General features: G+C 46.0%; 1 protein-coding gene across 2 annotated transcripts in view; it reads left to right on the plus strand.

Annotated features, from left to right (window-relative positions):
• Positions 1–1,643: 1,643 nt before the first annotated feature.
• Positions 1,644–22,651, plus strand: part of TESC (tescalcin) — a 39,895-nt gene continuing 18,887 nt past the window's right edge. Inside the window, exons 1-2 of one of the 2 annotated variants that reach the window (XM_075898176.2) lie at positions 1,644–1,947; positions 22,007–22,076. In XM_075898176.2, the coding sequence (XP_075754291.1) occupies positions 1,890–1,947; positions 22,007–22,076 (128 nt within the window). In that variant the 5' untranslated portion in view covers positions 1,644–1,889. The remainder of the gene's footprint in view (positions 1,948–22,006; positions 22,077–22,651) is intronic. The other variant, XM_006128313.5, reaches the window with a different exon arrangement.

Here is a 22,651-nt window from a genome sequence, read left to right on the forward strand (position 1 = left end):
CAGCGTGCTTACCAGGCTAGTGGGCTTGGGTTTCATAAACTGGACTGTGTGTACTTCCAAGCCCCCTGAGGCTGAATGCAGCCCAAGCCCTTCCTTCTGGTGTCAAGGCACACACTTTGGTCAGGGTACGGCTTGTCTGGCTGGCACCCTCTTTCTGACTTTGGCTAGCACCCCACAGTCCAGCTGCCATAAATAACCTCCACCCCGGATCATTGGTAACCTCCAAGACACTCCAGTTGTTTCTATATCCCTTCCCCCAAGCTCCTACCTTGTGGGATTACAGTTTGTCACCTTTCCAGGTACATGGAATAGCTGAAGCACTTAGGTCACAGGCTTTGCAGAAGTCATCTTGAATCATTACTTTTTATTTTAGACATCACAAGAGAGTTACAGGGCCAGGCAAATCAATAAAACATTTTCCCATCCTTCCTGGCCTCCATTTCCTCACCACTCTGGACCATTCTTCAGTGCAGAGTCTTGTAAGGAAACTAGGATCCTACATCTCCTTCTGTGCATGGTGTTTCCTCTGTTGTCTATACTCAGCCATCTGGTCTTTTTTTGTCACCCTACAATGTGACTCAATGAGAAACTTTTTTATATCCTCCAGACCCTGTAAGTGACCTCCTCAGGTGATCCAAGTCCCCCACCAGCTGATTCCTTACTTATTTACCAACCCATTTGAGTGGACTAGTTTTTTCTGAGCATAATAAGTCATTCCAAAGTGCATCCATGTGAGCAGAGACCCGTCATGGTTTAACAGTGTCCTTTGTAAGCCTATCACTGCCCCCTGGGAATTTCAATCCAGCATGGAGGTAAAAAGACCACAGTGACAGATTTATACAGAGTTTCATGATCTCTGACAAAATTAAGATGTTGTGAAATGACATATTACCACATCTGTTAACACTGAAACTTAATGGTATATTAAGAATTTCCTCTGGCTATTTCTCTGGTGGTCAACTATGGTACAGCACCTACCCAAATCTTGGAGACATCTACTCTCCCCCCTTCCCCTGTGACATGTTTATTAAAGCGAGATGAAAACAAAACAGTGATAAGAACTAAGAAGAGAGCAACACATTTTTCTTCTCCTTTGCTTGCAAATGAAGAAGCTTGGATTGATGTTGGTGTAATGCAGCTTTTTAATCCTGGGAAACAATTGAGCTCCAGATCAGGGAAGCTTCTGTGCATGAAGAAAAGTTGCCTATAGTTAAAGCCACAACTGAGAGAGAAATCTCTCTCTGTGCCTTACAAAGTAGGAACACTACATCTGTCCCACTGAAGTATGGTAAGACTTGCTTAATTTAATTGCTTTGCAGTCCTTGAATGCCATGTACTATATAAGTGCAAAGCAGTACTAATAAATGTGACTATTTCACATCCTCCCTGCAAGCATGCCTTGCCACAAGGGGTGAATGCAGAGTAATATGTTTTTCTTGTTAATATAATGTCTTCCACTGCAGCTCTCAATGAAGAAATAATGAGCTGTATTGTAGGTTTCTAATCCCAAGTGATAAAGTGTGTAGGTAACAAATTATCTCCCTGCTGTCCTAAACCAGGTCTCTCTAAAACTTGGAGGACTCTTGGACCCTGAGGAAGCCTGGAGCTCTATAGATGTATGTATTATAATTAGTGCCTCACGCTTCCTCAAGGTTTAAACCGATGCACTGTACATTCATCCGGCTGGCAGTGCTGTTAGCCAACACCTTAAAACTCTCTTCGCAGAGCTACTTTCTTGTCTGTTCTCTTTGAATGTTTATTATTTCATTTGTTTTGGTTATACAACTTCCACCACCACTTTTTAATATTCCTCTCACCCTCAACCCTAGCTTGGGTTAACTGGATTTTACTTAGGCTGTTTTGTCTTATTACTTTATACATTTAAAGGGATGGGTTCCTCCAACTCTATGCCAGAAGAGATTCAAGAACTTGCTGATAAGACTGGTTGTGAGTACTGCTCTGTGTTTAGTTTCTTTATTTCCAATGTTTGATTTTTAATAATTGCAAATGGCTTTAATGGGAAACTGGCAAGGTCTCGCTTTCTTGTCTACTGCATCTCCAATAGACAGCTGTTTCCGCAAGGTTCAGTAAGCGTGGAACTGATGAAGAATGTGGTTTAACTGCATAAGTGACTCTCACCCAGACTTTCAGTTGCTCTATGTTGTTGCATTTTACAGTGGCTTTCGAAACCTAGACAAGTGTTAGCAGCAAGATGACAGTGCGGGTTTGAACAGGAAGGTTGTGTAAGTGAACTCGAAACACAAATCTTGTTCCCTCTGCTTTTTCTTGCCTCTCAGCCCTTTTAAGGGATCAGTTAGTTTTGTGTACCTCTCGCAGCTGATTATGTGACGGATGGGTTCACGAGGACAGCTAAGAGCTGAAAAATTGGAGACACAACCTTGCAGTGCTTTAATAACAGCTAGTTCTTCAAACTCTCTGTACCTTGACACCTCTGGCTACAAAATGAAGATGTCCCAACCTCCCAGGAGTGTGGAACTCTGATCATGAATGTTCCTAAATTGTGATGAGCTCCTTAGATGATAAGTAAATGAAAACTACTATTGCTGCTCATTGATTGTTCCAGTGAGACACATCTGACCATGTGAGCAAGGCAGAAGTGGAAATGCCTAGTGATTATATAATTCCTGGGTGTCTCGCCTTTGCCACTTAAGTGTTGGGAGCATTCTAACATAGGGTCCTGCGGGGATTGGTTCTTGGCCCTATCTTATTTTATGTTTTTATCAATGCGAATCTAAAATGGTCACTGATAAAGTTTGCTCGTGACACAAAATTTGGGGGAGTGAAAAATAACGAAGAGGAGAACAGTACACATTTTAGTATGGCTAAATGCAAACGTGTATCTCCAGAACAAAGCACGAAGGCCACACTTCCATGGTGAGGAGACCTGGCTTGGTAAGCAGTGATTCTGAAAAAGATTTAAAGGTTTAGTGGATAATTGCCTGAACATTAGTGGCCAGTGCAAAGCCGTGGCCAAAGGAGCAGTCCTGGGAGGTATAAACGGGAATCTTGAGCAGGAGCCAGGAGACTATTTTACATCAGGATTTGGCACTGATGTGACCACTGCTAGAATCCTCTATCCAGTTCTAATGCCCACAATTCAAGAGTGATGTTTGATAAATTGAAAGAGTTCAGAGAAGAGCCAGGAGAATGATTAATGGGTTAAAAAAACCACTTTCTGGTGACAAATGCAAACAGAAGGTGAAGGAGTGTCTGGAAGGTATAACACAATGCAAGGGCTGGAAACTGAAGCCAGACACATTCGCACCGGAAATAAGGGTCACATTTTAACGGTGAGTGAATTTAACATTTTGAACAATTTACCCAGGGTCATAGTGGAGTCCCCATCACTGATGACAGTGAAAGCAAGACTGGATTTTTGGTAAAAGGTCTGCTCTAGGAATTTATTCTTAGGGCAAACATGCACTTGGTAGCAATCTCTGGTAAGCTTTTCCTAACTCTCCAACCCAGTGCTCTTGTAGGGGGTGAGGGTCTCTGTGATTATTGAATCAAAAGCAAGACTGTCAGTTCAAGTTCATCCCAGTGTACCAAAAGCCCCTCCCACTGTTCCCTAATCTCTGCAAAACCCAGCCTAAACCTCTATATGCAAACCCTCCTGGGGGTTGGTACCTCTCTGGGATTGTCCAGTCTCAGGGGCACTCACCTCACCCCACTGCCCTCCCCCCAGAGTTTTGGGTTCTGGAGGAGCTATGGTACTCTTCCCCTGTGGAGCAGAGCACAATCCTACACGCACTCGTCATAAGTTTAGTGTCATGATGATCCCAAAAGACAATTCATGGGGTTGCCATAACTACTGCAATGAACACACATATGTTCTAGCTGCTAACCTGATCCTAAACAACTTGCATCCAGGAGCTTCAAAATTCATTTCTCAACTTCATCCCCTGCACCCAAAGCTCAGAGTTTTATTCTGGGCCTTTTCATAGAGGGACAAAGTGTAACGTTTGGATCTAGCAGTAGAGTCGGATTCTGAACACTGAAATGTTAAGATCTGGGATCTTACGATGAGCGAGTTGTTTCATTTTTAAAAGTGGGTATGTAATATTAATATAAAAAATCACTTATATGCATTTTGTAATTAATACATTTGGGGAAGGATAACGTAGCTGCTTTCTAGATTCAAAAGCTCTGTCTTTTAATGCTACTCTGACCTTTTAAAGGTTGTTGTTTTCCCTCTAGTTCACTATTTGTATGCTTAGACCTTATTAGAATTTTTAGTACAAAATATTCTTAAATAGAAACAAGACACACACACATCCAAAAAACAGTAATAGCTCTGCATGTGATGAAGCATTTTGATTACAGAAAAATTAGCCTGCCCATAGCAAGCAAGACAGAAACAACAAATTAAGTAAAACCACATAGAGCCAATTAATTAAAATCAGTTAACTTGGAATAATTTAAACAGACAATCTTCCAGATTCTCATCCAGATGATTAAACTATTAAACGTATAGGTAGGAAGATAACCAGTTTGCATACGAGGGACCTGGTTAGCAGATGAATAAATTTTACTCTGATTTGGTGCCTCAAGAAAAGAAAATACTGTCTTATGGCTACAAAATCAAATTCATTACTGTAAATACTCTCAGTTTCAAGAAAGTCACTGGAGTTATACCATCATGAAAGTGTTTCCTTATAACCAATGAGAGGTATATTCAAGGTACACAATATGATACAGATGCTTGCTCCAGAACTTTTTCCCTCTATCCTATATTCCTTAAGATAGAAGGATTTACGTTGTATGGTGTAAATCATCCCAACAGAATTGCCCAGAAAATTGATCTAAGCTAGAGAGAAACTTTCTATCAATAAAACCCTTTCATGGAAATTCAGCCTGGTTGATTTAGAGTATTGTGTCATGATGGTTTGAAATCAGATAAGTCAATCTTATCCTGCCAATAGTGCAGGTGACAGAACTAAATGACCTCTCAAAGTCTCTCCCAAGTCTACAAATCTATGGTTCTATGATCAGCTGAGTTTTGGAATCAGCTGAAATTGCTGCTTGTCGCTCAGTTTCATAACCGAGCATGAGTGTCTGTGCAGCTCCAGCACACAAATGCACCAATACTTAGATCTGGGTTTATTTTAAACGAACCAAAAGCAAAACTTGGGCAGTGGAGTGGTATGAGAAACTGTGTGAAGCACCCCCAAAGACAATGTTTGTATGACGTGCTCACCCTGCCTCCCACCTTGAGAATCGTAATTGATGAGTTTCCCTGCAGAGTCGTCTGGCACTTGAGTCCCTTCTGGGGATGTGCCACCAAGGATTTTTCATTTTGTTTTGGGGGTTTTAAGGTGAATGATTTGTTTGAGGTTTTGAGATGTCATTGCTTCATTCATTTGTGCTGCAGTTGCATCCTAAAGCTGACAGCAAGAAAGCGAGGGCACATGGGAAGTGTAAAATGCCAACGTGATTACAAGCAGCAGGTCATCTTGGGCTGATTCATTCCATAAAATAGAGCTAGGGAAAGTATTAGGTTATTTTCCTTACTATTCCTAGTGTTAGTTAATAATAGCCTATTGCCCAGCACAGTGACAATTTCACAGAGATATCACAAAAGGAATCAAAACACTCACAGATGACTTAACCAGTCATTTGGTTTTAATCTTGATTTACAATTTTTTTCAGTGCATAATTTCAAAGATAAAATATGCAGGGGGCAGTTTGTGTAGCAGCTAGCACAATGAGGGTGTGGCTTATGAGTAGGACTCCTAAATGCTACCACAATATAAATGGGATGAGCTGAGAAATACTCACCATACAGCTATCCTCATTGCCCTCATAGCCGTCTGTAATAATAAGAATTGGTATGATCTAGGGATTAATTAGGCATGCAAACACACACATACACAAAGATCAGTTTCGGCATGAGTAGAAACCTAAACAATATTAACCCTCTGAAAGTGAATTTGAGTGCAATGTTCAAATAATTTGGATGAAAGGTTATAAATGCAACTGCAACCAGAAGTTAAGCAGCAATTAATTAGTTTTGGCATCAAAAATATGTTCCCAATTCTAATTCTATTGCTGCTTGGATCTACAAATCAATAGATCATAAATCTTCCATACCACTTCATTTTGCAAAGAGTCTTTCATTCAGATTATATCCTAAGATACTTTATGGCATGAGTACAAGTTACAGAGTTGAATAATACCTAATGAAATAGGAAGGAGAGATGCAATGTCTAGACAAGGGAGAAAACATTTTTCTGGCCATCTAGGATTTGACACGAGGAGAATCAATGTGGTACAGAGAAGCAGGGTAGCTGTTCCAAGTGTAAGGAGTGGCATAGAAGCAGCATGCTCACCTCCTCTGTTGGGACTTGATAAGGGAAGAGGGCTGGGGAGGCTGCAGCAAACCCAGGATTAATTCTAGGCACTGACTGATTTTTGAGCATGATTCACAGGTTCAAGTGACAAAGATATTGCACCTGCCCCAAAGAACTTGTCTCATGGATGCTTCATACTGCATCAAGGAAGAGCTGTAAACAGCCAAAAGGGAGAGGCAGTGTGGTCTAGCGTATAGAGCCCTAGGAGACTTAGTTTGTATTCCTGGCTCTGCCATGAACGTGCTGCATGATTCTGGGCAATTCGCCTCTCCCCGCTTTGCTTCTTTTTCCCCTTCCACTGTCTGTCCTATCCCTCTAGAACAGGGCAGGGGTTGGCTTGTACTATGCACTTGTACTGTACTGCCTAGATCTGGACTGATGTTGCTCTAAAGAGGCTACTCTAAATGAAATAACAATGGCAAGAGCCAGCCTTTATTTAAAAAAAAAAGCAGCTTGTAGCAGGCCAATCTGATATTGAGTTATTTACAGCCAGCTCCTTTGTGAATGCAGTCACCTGACCCTCTGAGGCTTGGGGTCTGTGAAGTGGATCCTACCTTCTTATCAGAGCCTCTTGGTAGGCTACATTTAGAGTGAGTGACTCTGGAATGCCAGCAGCCTACACTATATTCTGTCTTTAAAATCAAAAGTTCCATGCCATGTTCCCATGAGATCCTATATTGAGGGCCCTCCATAGACTGCATTCTGCTCTGAGTCTGAGCATGCTTATTGCGTTTGCGTGTTCTAATATACTAATGGGCTTTAATGAGGGGCTAATCTGGCTGCCTGTTAAGTGCCTGTGCTTGCAGACAGGTGGGTATGTTGGCCTGGTTGATATCTCTCCCTTCTTTATCTATTAGATTAACATTTAAGAGAGAGAGAGGCTGGAGCCTTTGGTTTTCCTTGTTGTCTCAGTGTGCGTCTGACTCAACCCTCAGTAGCACCAAACAAGGAAGGGATGTTTGTAGAGTGAGGAAATATATTTTAAATTACTGTAGGAATTTTTAAAAATCAAAACAAATTATTGAAAAAGGATCAGCAGGTTGGATTCCACCTTGATAAGGTTCACATGGTAGTGGAAACATCAGATACACATGACAAAGCATGGTCCCTGGTGGAGTTTTTATAGGGATGTGGCCTCCAGGGTCTATCATTGATGCTGAAATAGTTGCCATAGGGACAAACTTAGAAATGTCATTTCTAAGGCTGAGATGGTGGAGGAGAGGCAGCAGAACTAATTGTCTCATTGGGGCTGGGAGATCCAAATTCTCTCAGGGCTAACTTATGCACTCAGGACACTCAAGCTCAACCCTCCCATTGATTGCAATGGAGGCGGGATTGCTGGGTAGGCGGTGTGCTGAACCCACGGTATAGTTTCTAGGGAGTTTCTGGTGCTCTCCCAGGTGACAATAGAGCAGCTCTGATTTTAAAGGAGGTAAAGTCCAATCTAGCTTTCCAGCACTAGGTGGGAGGGGGATGCTGTGATCTGCACAGGGACATTGCCAATGCACATATGCAAGTCCTACAATGTCATGTGTTCATGGTGGGCCTCTTGCTGCCTTAATTCTCAGCGAGGCACGGGGGTCATGGAGAGGGAAGGAGCAGAGAATGTGGAGGTGTTTTACAGGCTCCCAAATCCAGTGGGCTGTGCCCACGAAATCTCATGATACCCTCTCCATGTTTTGTTAGTCTATAAAGTGCTACCAGACCATTTGCTTGCTGTTTTTTTTCTGTAACAGACTAACTCGACTTCCCCCTGAAAATCAAGTGTGAGTGTTTTTTTTTTTTTAACATTTCACTTGCAGATTGAGATGTCCAGAGAAGCTGGCCATGTCAATCCCTCAAGACAGTCACTGACAGGCTAAGCATAGCAGCTAAGGCAGCACAGCCCAACTGGAGACCAGCTCCCATGGAGGAGGGAGACACTAGTGGTGTCGTGGGAACTGTTGGCGCATGTTGCTCTCAGCCATGCCTTGAGCACTGCTCTGAAGTGTGCAAAGGCTTATGCCAGTTAACCAGTCATTAGAAAGAAAGGTCCTCATAACCCAGCTGATCCTTTCCATCTCTCTGGGGCTAGAAGCATGGAAGAGAGTAGATTCATGGTGGGGCTGGGTGAAATGTGACAATTGCCCAAAGGGTTTTTAGGGTGTGAATGCCAAGGTGGAGGAGAGATGACAAAAATGGGCTCGGGGGGCCTCAGTTCAAACAAGACCATTTCAGGATGATCCCTGGAAGACTTTCCTAACAATGCAGCTGTCAGACCATAAAAGTCTCCCAAGGGCAGGGGTGAAAGGCACATCCCTGGAGCTGTGTGCAACTGGACTAGATAAGGCCCTTCTGTGAATATCCTAAGGCACCATCCTTCCGTGGCTGGAGGATGTTCCAGATGACTCAGCAGGTCTCTGACTCCATGAACTGGCATGTGACTGTCACTGATAGTCTTCTCTGGCCTTCACCCTCCAAAGCAGGGGTGGGGAACCTCCGGCCTATGGGCTGAGTCCGGCCCATCAAACAATTTAATCCGGCCCTCGGGGGGGGGGGGGGGGGAAGAGGGATCCAGCGGCCATGAAATGCTGCGGGCGGGGGATGGGGAAGTGGGAGTTTCCTGGGGCTGCTTTCAAAACTTCCCCCAGACTCTCCTGCAGTGGGGGGCCGGACACTTCTGGTTCCTCTCTTGCAGATGGGAGAGGCACGTAGGAGACCTCGCCAGATGGGGAAAGCGCCGCATGTTGGAGTTCCTGAGTAAACAAGAGCGCCAGCCTTTCTGTGCTTATTGTTCCCGCCCCGCACCAGGCAACTCTGAAGGGCTGGAGCACTTAAGGAAATGTGCAGGGACGGGGAAGGAAGTGGGAGGGGGAAATTCATCACTGGAGTGAGAGGGAAGGAAAGACCCTGAGTCCTTTGCCTGCATGGGGGAGGCCACAGCAGTGTCAGCATCCCCCCTCTCCCTTCCTTGCATAGGGTGGCCACACACTTCTCACTTTTGTCTGGCCCCTGACTGATACCTCAGTTGACCCAAAAAAGGTTCCCTATCCCTGCTCTAAAGCATGAGGATAGAGAGAGCACACATTGCTACCACTGCCCAGTCACTCACCCATGATCTCTTTGGGCTGGATACCTTTTCTCTTGCAAGCATAAGGAGGAAGGAGTTTTGCTGTAGACTTCAGTGGCAGAAGGATCAAGCGCTTAAGAAGCAGGTGGCAGGAACACAAACTATAATTTATTTGCTTGCCCCATGATTAAAGGGAAAAATCCTCTCAGAGTCCTTTTTTTTGCTCAACAACTTTGGTCTTCCCTCCTGCCTTCTTTTCCCTTCAACAGAATTTTTTCCTGGTATTTTTTTGGGGGGGAAGGGAAGCGAGAGTGGGGGGTCGGTATTTTTGTTTCAACCATCTGGCAACCCTAAGAGTCGGACCTCAAGGCCTAAGTCAGTGGCCAGCTGGTGTGCCGGGTAGAACTATGGGAACACACTTCTTTCCACACAGGGAAGGACCTGGCTTTGGCTGGAGGAGAAATCGCATCATTTATGGACAGGTAGTGCAGTCTGCTTACCAGACTGAAGCAAAATGCAGGACAATGTAGCTTACCAGACTGTGACTCATGCAGGCCAGAACTCCTGAGCCAAAATATTAAATCAACCACCTGAGAAGTTAAAGGCTTACCCTGCCCAGGTGGGAAGAGACAGCAGTGTTTAGTCATTGCCAGCTGTCTGTTCAGTGGCTTTTGTGAAATGAGTTGATGAGCTCAAAGCCTTTTTCCAGGGCACAGGTGTTCTTTTTACCAAACTCGCTGTCAGGACAGGTTCATCAGCTGCAGAGTGGGCAGAAGAAACCTGGCTGGCCCGTGTTTCTGTAGAGCAGCATTTAATCCAGCACCTTTCAATGGTACAAACATTCACTTAGGCAAAAATAACACAGCCTTCATCCTCAGCCATGATTCCTCTCTCTCATGTGAATACAAACAATGAAATGGTACAGCTTAGGTTCCCCTCTTCTACAGTGCACATCCAGGCTGTCAGAGGAACATATTAGGAGGTAAGATGGTGTCACATAATGCCCAAGAAGTAGCCCGTTCAGCTAAATCACAACTCAAGCCCCAAATTTACAATATTGGTACCTGGCTGCTCTGCTATATAGGTTATATGTCTCTGTGGCATTTGTAACACGTCCATCATTGTGGCATCTAGGCACCAAAGTCAAGTCACAATGTTGTACGAGTGTGACAGGTGCTGTTTCCCAGTGCACTGTCAAAGCCACTGCCACTTGCATCCTTGCTCTCTGGGGCTCCTCACCAACCTGCCCTGCAGGACCAGATTGCCTGGTCTTCCCCCAACATATCACAGAGCTTCCCATGCCCCTCAACCCCACAAAGGACAATGCACTTCCATTCTGGGAGAATGCAGTTCAAGGGCACAATGGCCCAGGAATTGAATCCCCAGATGGAATCAGAACCCCAAATAAATCTCTTTCATTGTGTGAGAGTTTCACACATTGAAAGCTCATTCAGGTTAGCCCCCCTTTAAAAATGAAAGAGAATATGCACACTGATTGTTTCCCCCGGGTAACAATTATTTACTCTGGGCTTGCTAGTAAATAAAAGTATTTTTATTATGTACAAACTGTAGGAGTTAAGTGGTTGCAAGTGAAAAAAGGCAGATCAAAGTAAGTGACAGAGTTAAAATAAAAGAAAACGCATAACTAGTTCTAATATACTAGGGCTCATTGAAAATTTTCTGTAACATTGCTCTTATTTCAGGCAAGCCTTCAAGTCAGAGATCTTTTATTCTGACTCAGGTCTCTGGCTCTCCTTTTGGGTATGTGTGGCAGGGCGGCCCCGCCACTCCCGGAGCTGACCGCAGCGCGGGCTTACCCCGACCGCCGCGAGGCGCGGTTCGGGATGGCCGGCAGACGCCGCACAGGGGGGCGGCATTCCCCCAGCCCGGCGCGGAGCCTGACGTCATCCCCGCGACGGGGCCAGTCGGCGCGCACAAAGGACGTCGGGGGAGACGTCATTCCCCGGCGTCAGGCGGGAGTTTTAAACGCCTGGCCGTCCGTCCAGGAGGGGAGAGGCGAGCAGGGAGATCGGGAGGCCCCCGGAGGACCGTGGGGAAGTGGATACTGGCGCCCCTGGGTGAGGTAAAACCCCGGGGGCCAGCAAGGTGGGACCAGGGGAAGAGGGAGAAGTGACCCAGGGCTGGGCCGCGAAACCCGAGAACGGGGGAGTTTAGGGGTCGCACCCCCCCCCCCCCCGTTACTGGCTAGGACGAGTGTCCTGGCTTTAGGGCCCTGGGTTGGGGTCCGGAGTGTGGGCGGGCCCGGACCCCCTCCCTCTCACCCTTTCCCGAAAGAGTGGTCATTGGGGCCACGGTCGCGTATTACGGGATAGGCGCGGCGCGGCGAGTGTAGCGGAATTAAAGGGCTTTGACTAGGAAGCTTAGCTTGTTTGGCGTTAAACCAGTCAGGAAGGGGGGGACCCCCCCCCTTTCCCACTCCCTCCGGGACGGAGACGTAACAGTATGTCACTCCAGTCAAAGAAAAAAGAGACTGATAGCTTTTCAGACTTCCTTTTAGGAGGGATCCTTTGTTTCTATACCCCTCCCCTTCCATGGAAAATTACCTGGTTAAACAGTATATCAGTATAAGTTGGTTTGGTCACCTGTCTTTCCAGGCCCACGCACTTCTCAAACTTCAGACAGAAAACCGGGCTGTTTACAGGCCATTAAGTTGATCATCCAGTCGTTAAAGTTGCCAGAGTATTGGAAACACTCTTGATGGCTTTCATTTGCATATTTAAAGCCATAAACCATTCCATATCCCAACTTTATACACAAGAATGATACATGGGCAGCAGGTTTAAAACAAATAAAAGGAAGTTCTTCTTCACACAGTGCATATTCAATCTGTGGAACTCCTTGCCTAAGGAGGTTGTGAAGTCTAGGACTATAACAGGGTTTAAAAGAGAACTAGATAAATTCATGGAGAGTCAGTCCATTAATGGCTATTAGCCAGGATGGGTAAGGAATGGTGTCCCTAGCTTCTATTTGTCAGAGGGTGGAGATGGATGGCAGGATAGAGATTGCTTGATCATTACCTGTTCGGTTCATTCCTTCTGGGACACCTGGCATTGGCCACTGTTGGCAGACAGGATACTGGACTGGATGGACCTTTGGTCTGACACAGTATAGACATTCTTATGTTTTTATGTTATGTTCACCAAAATAGGATATACAGAGCCAGCAGATTGTGACATTAAATCTGATGAAGTATTTTGTCCAAAGCACCTTCGCGTTGTGCATATTTGTATCCATAAGGCTATTTCATAAAGCATGGGGGTGAGAACTGTGCCAATGGGTGTCTGCTAAGTTATTATCATACTTCATCTCTTCTTCCAAAATAAAATATGTAAGTCTCTGCTGCACATGATACAAAATAGGAGGGAGGTTAGAGAGCGGGAAGGTGGGTCTAGTTCAAGCTGAATGTCTATCTGCATTTGGCATATATAGAGTACAATTATAATGAAAAGCAAGGGCAGCAGATATTAGGTGGGGGAATGCCTATTACAGCTGTACTGGGGGGCAGAGGGTTGCTGCTCCTAGCACCCTCCCTCCCCCCGCACGCACACACACATACACCATGCTCCAGGGTTGGGGAGGCTGGGATCATGTGCTTTTCTCCCTCCCCGGTGCTCTGGGGCTGGGAAGGTTGGGGTCACATTCTGCACTGTCTGCTCTCCCCATGGAGCTGGAATGAACCCCCATGGTGCAGGGGGTGGGGCTTGGGCAGATGAGGTGGGGTAGGGGACAGCCTGGGGACATCAACGTGAAGTAACAGGTCAAACATGAGTTGTTTTTAGAGTTGGCCCTCAGTGTTACCTACACAAACCTGCAGCTTGCTAGTGGAGCCACGCAAGGGAAGTTGGTGGGCTCGTAGCAAGAAGAAAACAAAACCCCCTCAGCTTTTCATTTGTAAACAGAGCAGGTTTGATCTGGAATCAGTGAACATTGGCTGGGTAACTAGATGAAGCTATTTGCTAAGGAGGGACATTGTGACCAACTGACGAGGTCACTGGACTTGGCCTCAGGAGACCTGGGTGCCATTCCTGGCTTTGCTATTGGCCTGCTGGGTGATCGTGGGCAGGTCACATCACCCCTCCCCCCCATGCCTCAGTTTCCCCATCTGTCAAATGCTGTTGATGAAACCTGACCTTTATAAAACACTTCAAGATTGACTGATGGAAACTCTGTCTAAGAGTGGCTGTTGAATTAGAGTCACTTTTCAGTACTGAATCACATTGGCCAGTCCCCATCGTCAGGCCCTTGAGAGGCCGAGGCTCAAGAGGAACTCTGCTTCCTCCCTACTTCGCTCAGGAGCTGTGTATATTCAGAGGCTGACTCCCTCCAGCAGGGCTACTCAATACACGGCTCGGCCTGTTAGTTTGCAGCCCACAGTGCGGTTTGGGTTTACACAGGGCTCAACACGCGGCCCGCAGGTGGGATCTTTTGAACATGGCCTCACTGGGAACATGCTCTGTAACGGCGAGGCATCTCCCAGGCCGGATGAGCATTGAAAGATGCAAGCGGACAGGCTGTCTTGACAGACGGGTGCAGAGTGTTGGTATTTCTAACCCCCAGGAAGGAGGTGCAGGGAGCACCAGGGCATTGTGGGAAGTGCTTTGTATTCATGCCTCTCAGTAAGAAAGAAGCTCTTTGCATATATTTGCAGATATATTTACATGTGTATACAACCACACTTAGGTTGCAGCCCTCGGCATGTTCCATGAGTATCACTGTGGCCCCCAGGTTTCCAAAGTGGAGTATTCCTGAGAGCACACTGGCGGGAGTGAAAGACAGGTTTCCTGCATTGCCCTAAGTCCTGTAACAGCTATTGGTGGAGCAATGCTACTGTCATACAGAGGCTGCCTACCCTCTGTCATTTGTAGGATAACTGCAGCTGATGTTGGCTAGGGAGAGGGCTCCCAATGGGAGCAGAGGAGGACAAGAAGGGAGGGGAATGTTTGGAAAGGAGTGTGAAGTTCTAGCCTGCATGGCTGAAAAGACATCCCTCGCCAGGAAAAGGTAAGTCTGAAGCGCATTCTCCATTGAGATACATAAATTGGAGCAGTAGTTGGTGTGTGGATTGAGGCAGCTGTGCGTGTAAATCAGAATAAAACAGAAAGTTTGGCCTCTGGAGGGGTCATCACCCTGGCTTATTGTTCCTTCCCTGGCTGTTTATGTATGTGCATTAGTTGGCAGAGAGGAGAGGGGGAAGTTTCTGAAAGTTATATTAGAAGCCAAATCTATGTAGGGTTGGCCCAGACCCAGGATAAGCCAGGCTCTGAGAACTCCACTGGGAAGTGGATTCCCACGACTACAGCTAGACCTAGAATGTCATCTCTCTGGGGCAAGGCTGTGTTTGTATTGCACTTGGCTTGGGTGCCACCAGACTTCAAATACTGCCTAGGATCAACGGCAGCACAATGGGAACAGACAGACCCATTTCCACTGACTGTCTTCACTGCTCTGCTGGGACTCGGAGCCAAAGGGATCTGGAGATGCAGAGAAGCGCCTTGTGGGATTTCCAAGGTACCTAGAGACCTACCTGTGTCTTCAGGCACCCAAGTGCCTTTAAAACACCAGCCCTGGCTCTGTGAGCAGTGACTTTGTCTACCTGTGGAGCAGGAGCCCTTAGAAGTGCCATTGGAACTCAGCTCCTGATGATGCCCGGGTGCCTACATCAGCCTAACTTTGTGGGAAAGGCACTGCAATTCTTTTGAACCCAGTGTGGAGGGCAACTGGTCATCTGCCTAGTCAAAAGGGGCGGTGGGTCCCTCCTTGTGCTGCCAATGGCAGCATGTGGAGGAGACCTGGCTTTGGGAGACCCCCTTTTGTTTTGTACCAGGGGCAGATGAGTCACCTGGGAGGGAGTGGTGAGCCCATATTGCAGCACACATAGCCATGCCAGCTTTTCACTAGCATGTGAAATGGCTGTCTAATGACCACCGGTGGTCCCTAATGCACAATAGTAGCACTGGGCACTCATTCTGCCCTCCATCTGTGCATCCCAAAGTGCTCCACAACCCTCTTGAGGTGTTCCCTCCATTTTACGTATGTGCAAAGCCGCATTACAGTGAAGTTGCAACGTGCCCAAACTCAGGTTATGTCTACCCTACAGAGTTTTGTCAGAAAAAACAGACTTTTTTCCAATAAAACTTGAGGAATGTCCACACTGCAAGAAAATGGAAAGAACGGAGGGGGGGTTCTGGCATTGGTAATCCTCATTCTACAAGGAAGAAGCCTTTTTCTGAGAGAGCTCTTTTGCAAAAAGGCGTGTGGACAGGGAAGAGGGAGTTCTTTCGAAAGAAGAGGAAAGAGGAGAAAGCACAGGTGCCCTGGTGGCCACTCCATCTGTAGCAATCACAGCTTTTTCGATGCACTTTGGCTGTGTGGACTCTGTCTTTCGGAAGAAGTTTTCTCAGAAGATCTCTTCCGTAAAAAGCTTCTTCCTAAAGAAGCCTGCAGTCTAGACGTAGCCTCACTGGTTGAGCTGAGAACAGAACACACCTGTCCTACTTCCAAATTCCCCGTGCTAATCACAGATTTGCTCAGAGCATTGTGATGGCTGGGAGAGTTAGAGGTACCATTTCACTGCCAGGAAGGTTTTTTGTCACTCTTTGTACATTCCCTGGGCTGTATAAGGTTCTGGTTTAAAACCAAGTTCCAGATGCTTAAGACTTCCTGGCCCCATTGTTTCCATGGTAATGGTGATGTCATCAAGTGGCAATGTGAAAGGACAACAACTGATCACTAAGCTTTGCAAGCAATGTGTAGGAAAAAAGTTTCCAGTAATGTGCCACCCTTGAAGAGAAGTAAAGCATAAACCAGAGCAGGATTTTAAAAGTACTACATGGCCATGCTGGAGACCTAAGAGTAACAGGGCGAGTCCCACTTTAAGAACTAGAGAACTGAAATACAACAGAGTCCTGATCATTCAAACAGTTTGGCCAAACCCATCACATTTGGCCAAGGGCGCCAATAGACAAGGACACAAGTTACTAATTTCAAGGGGCCCAGATGTTGGCCATCTGGATGTGTGCAATGGGTGTGGTCACAGGAGTCCCCTTGGGAATTTTCCCCAGTGTGCTGAACATGCCACTGGTGCCCACCTTCTTGCTGTCTGGGGCTCCCCTCCACCGCGTCCTGCTGGGCCAGATCCTCTGGCCTCTCCAGACAAGGCACAGAGTTGGGGTTACTGCCCCCTGCAAAGCAATGCAGACACCGAACCACTTCAACTGTGGGTGGACACAGTTCTAGGGCTCAGCATCCAGGAAACCAACCTCCAAAAGGGACCAAAAGCCCTCAAATAATCCATCTTTCTCTGCATAAATGTTTTACGCAGGAAAAACTTATCAGGTAAGCTACTTTTATCAATAAAACAGAGATAGGCATAGTGGTTGCTCCCTTCAGCTAACAATTATTTACACTGGGCCTGAAAGTAAACAAACGTGTTTTTATTAAGTGCAAACAATAGGATTTAAGTGGTTGTAAAACAGACAGATCAAATAAGTTACCAAATTAAAATGAAAAGAAAACACATAGCTAGTTCTAATTCACTAAAACTTATTGCATGCAAATTCTCACCTTGAAAAGCCGTTCATATTTCAGGCATAATCTTCACGTCAGAGACAAAAATCTTTTGCTCTGATTTGGGTTCTCAACCCTCTTTAGAGTCCTTTGTATCCTTTTAGGGTATTCCGGGCAATTTTGCAAGCCCTCTTAAACAAAGGGCTGATCACGTCCCATTGCTTAAATAGACTTTTCCCCAGGGTGGGAATCTTCTGACTTACATCCTCCCTTCCGTGGATAAATACCAGGTTCAAAATTATTCAGGTTATTCCTGAAAATAATCGGCATAGCAGCATTGCGCAAGAGAGTTTTTCTTGTGCAAGAAGAGGCAGTGTAGACAGCTCCTTCTGGTGCAAGAGCCTCTTCTGCAAAAATGGTAGTTTATTAGGTATGCAAATGAGGCTCAGCGATATTCCACGCGTAGCCTCATTTGCATATTTCTCATGCAAGAAGCCATGAGTGTAGACATAGCCCTAGTATGGTTACTGAGCAATGCAAGTGGTACCTAGACCACAGCAAAAGCTAACATCAAGAGACCTCTACCGCGTGGGCTGGAAGGCAGCTAGCTTTTAGCTCAGTGGGTAGAAGCTCCTATATTCTGCTTCAGAGGTCCTAGGTTCAAATCCACCCTGTGGTGGTTACACAAACAAAGCAGAAGGCTTCTTTTCCCACTGCTAATAATTGCTATCGTCAATATTTATGCAAGTTTGAAAAGTACCAGCCCATGACTGGTTTGAGTTCTGTAAATGTGAACATGAGTTTCTGGCAAAAGATCAGCGAGTGAAAAGAAAAGAACTTCCACCAAGACATTCAGAAGTCAACCAATCAGTGATCGGTCTTGCCAGAATTTATTGCTGGTTCGTATTAAGGCAATTTCCTCTTGCAGTAGGAGGGGAGCACTGCTAGAGCATTGAATCTGAAGTTTGTCCAAGGCTCTGTAAGACTTGCAGTGTGGTGTTGTGTAATTTGACTTCCTGCTCTTGCCTCAGCTTTCCCATCTATAAATTGGGGATAATTCCTACTTATTTTGTGGCATGTGTTTTTGTAAATCTCCTTGAAGTTTGCAGCCAAGTGGTGCTCTATGCCAGTGAATGGAATAGAGTTCACTCCCAGGCATGGAGTTTTTACTAAGGTGGTAGCATTAGTTGTAAGCTCCATATGGTTGGGGTAAACGTCAGAGTTTTTGTTCTCCCTGCATAAACCGCCCTAGGCCTTTCCCCACATAGTTAGTACGTGGCTCAGATAGTATTTCATATGTTCAAAGCAATTTACAAACATGCCCTTCGCACACCCTTCTGAGATAAGCAAGTAATGACACCTGATTTACGGCTGGGAAAACAGAACTGCAGAGAGGCTAAGTGACATGCCTACTGCCACAGAGGGAGCCAGTGGCAGTGCTGGAATAGACGCTTCATCTCCTGAAACCAGTCCTGCGCTCTTTGCATGATTCTTTGCATGAATCTTCTCTGCTGCTTTCCAAATAATGTAGCACTAGCACAAGGGTGGGCAATAATTTTTGATGGGGGGGATGCCAAGATTTTGGAAAAGTGGCATTCTTCCAGGATATCAATGGAGGAATTCCAGGGTCTGGCCGGAAACTTGGGGTAAGGGATTGGGGTGCAGGAGGGAGAATGGGGTCTGGGAGGGTGTTTGGATGAAGGAGGCAGTTGTGTCCTAGGGCAAGAACTGGGATGCAGGGTTTTGGGATGTGACCTAGGGTAGGAAGGGACTGTGATCTGGGGCAGGGGACTGGGTGCCAGATCTGAGAGAGGATTTGGATGCAGGAGGGGGCAGAAGGTTTGGGTATGTGGGGGGGGGACAGAGGGTTGGGGAAGGGAGGGGCTGGGATGCCAGAGGCAGGCTCTGACTAGGAGGCACTTACCAGCTGAAACCTAAGGCAGACTGTCTGCTGCAGGCTGCTCACTGCTCCATGTGGCTCTGCTCTGGGCATGGGAGGGAGGGATGGGGTAAGGGGTCGAGGAGGAAGGGAGAAGGCTTCCTATACTGCCTGTGCACCTAGCAAAAATTCTCATCTCCCATGGGCCAGAAACTGAGAAATGGAAGCTAAGAGATTTTGCTGGGGGATGGGAACAGCATGAAAAGTCTCCCTCCTCAGCCATCTGGAATGGAGAACAGCTGGCTTTTTAAAGTGTGAGCTGTTCTGCCGCAAACCAGATCTGCCCCGCTGGCAGCCTCTTGCCCACCTCTGCTCTAATGGGCGACTTTTCCAGAAAGTCACCCGAGTTGTGACAGAGCTGAGTATCAAGCCTACTCCAATGTCTCCTCTTAAGGAAGTGACACATTCCCAGTACTCCATGGCACCAACATGCAACTTTCAGGAGAGCTGCTTGGAGCATTGAATCGTGTCTACATTAGGCTGCGTCTACACTAGAAGCGCTCCAGTAGCACAGCTGCAGCTTCACTACTGTAACACTGTACTGAAGACATTCATTCCAGTGAGGAGGGGGCTTTTCCACTGCAGTAGTAAAGCCACCCCCTGGAGATATGGCAGTTTCCCAAAGACTTTGTCCATTGCCCTGGCAGTGTTTTAGTTTGATTTAATTCTGTCTCTCAGGCTATGTCTACACTACCGCCTTTTGTCTGCAGAGACAATGCAAATGAAATACTCATTAGCATTTGTCGCACTGTCATTTGCATATTCTCTGCCAATGCTTTTTGCAGAAGAGGTTTTTGCGCAAATACAAACAGTGTAGACGGGGCCATTTTGCGCAAAAGAACCCTTTTGCACAAGATTCTGTAGACCTCCTTTTTTGAGGCTTAAGGGATCTTGAGCAAAAGGGGGGTTTTGTGCAAAACTTCCCCGTCTACACTGCTTATTTTTGTGCAAAAACCTCTTCTGCAAAAAGGTCACAGTGTAGACGTAGCCTCAGGGGCATGGAGTTTTTGAGTTCCTGTGTGATGTAGCAGAGTCAACCTAAATTTTAGGTGCAGAGCAGGCCAAGGTGTCTGTATCCATTTTTTTCCATCTATTGTCTCTCCTCACTTCATCTCTCTCATATCCTGGGCCTGGCACAGTTACAATTACACTCTCTACATTAGGTCCACAAGTTGAATATGAGTCAACAGTGTGATGCTGTTGCAAAAAAAGCAAATATGATTCTAGGTTGTATCAACAGGTGTGTTGTAAGCAAAACTCGTGAAGTCATTCTGCCGCTCTACTCTGCACTAGTTAGGCCTCAGCTGGAGTACTGTGTCCAGTTCTGGGCACCACATTTCAAGAAAGATGTGGAGAAATTGGAAAGGGTACAGAGAAGAGCGACAAGAATGATTAAAGGTTTAGAGAACATGACCTATGAAGCCAGGCTTCATGAACTGGGCTTGTTTAGTTTGGAAAAAGGAAGATTAAGGGGGGACATGATAGCGGTTTTCAAATATCTAAAAGGGTGTCACAAGGAGGAAGGAGAAAATTTGTTCCTCTTGGTTTCTGAGGACAGGACAAGGAGTAATGGGCTTAAAGTGCAGCAGGGGAGGTTTAGATTGGACATTAGGAAAAAATTCCTAACTGTCAGGGTGGTCAAATATTGGAATAAATTGCCAAGGGAGGTGGTGGAATCTCCCTCTCTGGAGATATTTAAGAACAGGTTAGCTAGACATCTGTCAGGGATGGTGTAGACGGAGCTTGGTCCTGCCTTGAGGGCGGGGGGCTGGACTCGATGACCTCTTGAGGTCCCTTCCAGTCCTATGATTCTATGATTATTCTATAGGTGCCACTCATGAACCTGGATGCACAAAGAGATTTTCACTTTTACTGGTGGAGATGCACTAGCTGTGCTTTCCTCTGGAGTAAGATTTTCACCTGACAGGCTTTCTACTGGACTGACCGTCTGCGATTCCCCTAGATGCAAACGCTAGATTAACACACCTTCCTGTGAACACAGCATGGGGCTTTCTTTGCAGCACCAAAAATATGACCCTTGCTAGGAGTGCGTGCAGCAGAGGGGAGCAGGGAAGGAATGGGGAATGGAGATGTTCTGAAAATACCCACTGGGCGTGCAGCAGCAGTCAAAAAAGCAAACGGAATGTTGGGAATCATTTAAAAAGGGATGGAGAGTATCTTATTGCCTCTGTATAAAACCACAGTACATCCACACCTTGAATACTGCATGCAGATGTGTTCACCTCATCTCAGAAAAGATATATTGGCATTGGAAAAGGTTCAGAACAAGGCAACAAAAATTATTGGGGTTTGGAATGGGTGCCATATAAAGAGAGATTAAAAAGACTGGGACTTTTCAGCTTAGAAAAGAGGAGTCTAAGGAGAGATATGATAGAGGTCTATACAATCATGACAGGTATGGAGAAAGTAAATGTTATTTACTTTTTCTCAAAACACAAGAACTGGGGGGAAGGGAGGGAATATCACCAATGGAAACTAATAGGTAGCAATTTAAAACAAACAAAAGGAAGTTTTTCTCCATGCAGCATATAGTCAACCTGTGGAACTCCTTGCCAGAGGAGGTTGTGAAGACCAGGACTTTAACAGGGTGCAAGAAAGAACTAGATAGATTCATGCAGGTTAGGTTCATCAATGACTATTAGCTAGGCTAGGTAGGAATGGTATCCCTAGCCTCTATTTGTCAGGGGATGGAAATGAATGACAGAAAAGGGCTCACTTGATAATTACCTGTTCCTGTTCACTCCCTCTGGGGCATCTGGCATTATGCTCTGGGTGTGTGATGTGATAGAGATGTTCCAGGTGTATTCTCTCTTGTGGGAGCTTTCTCTGAAGGCAAAAAAATATGATTATTATCAACAGTCAGTAGCTGTAACAGGAATGAGATCCAGGAAATCTGCCCAGCCCCTTTTCAGTGCATCTGCAGGAGGTGAAAACGTCCTGCTGTGAGTGTCCTCCATGCTAGTGCTGTTTCCCCCAGGGAACGTCTGGCAGGGTCTAGGAGCCCTATTCTGAGACCCCACCTGGTTGGAAAGTTTCCGCTACTGGCAAAGCAGATGAGGCAGAAGAAGTTAGTGACAAATGATCTTTCTGTCTTCCTAGTCACTTTGGAACAAATTGAGCACCTGCATCGGCGATTCAAGCAGATAAGTGGGGACCAGCCAACAATCCGGTAAGATGCTTCCTCTGTCTTTATTCTTTCTTCATTGCCCTGGCTGGGTTGTTTATAAACTCAAACCTTTAGGGCACTGGTGCTCTTCCTGTCTCTCCCTCTGGAATTACAGAAAACTACCTAGCACCATCCGGAGCACCGCACAATACCATGCGTTACAGGTGACTGGTTTTTGGAACTGCCCAGAGACAGAAAGGGAGAGAGAAAATGGACGTAGTATGTCATAGCAGGAAAAGACCATATTTAACTCAGAAGGGAATGGATGCCACAACATAGGCCGTGTCCAGACTCAGGGGTTTTTTCAGGAAAAGTAGCCTTTTCCCGAAAAAACTTCCCCTGCGTCCAGACTCAAGCCGCGTTCTTTCGAAATTATTTCGAAAGAACACGGCTTTTCTTTCGATGGCGGTAAACCTCGTTTCACGAGGAAGAACGCCTTCTTTCGAAAGTTCCTCTTAAGTGATCTTATCCAATGGGGACACTTTATGCTTATAACTTGACTGTCCCTGTTAATAAGCTGTGGCTCTGGCAGGCAATGGTGCTTCTGAGGAAGCTTGTTTTATACACATCCATATGTT

The sequence above is a fragment of the Pelodiscus sinensis genome, chromosome Z, assembly GCF_052426305.1.
Source record: "Pelodiscus sinensis isolate ZL-2025 chromosome Z, ASM5242630v1, whole genome shotgun sequence".
NCBI classification, from domain to species: Eukaryota; Metazoa; Chordata; order Testudines; family Trionychidae; genus Pelodiscus; species Pelodiscus sinensis.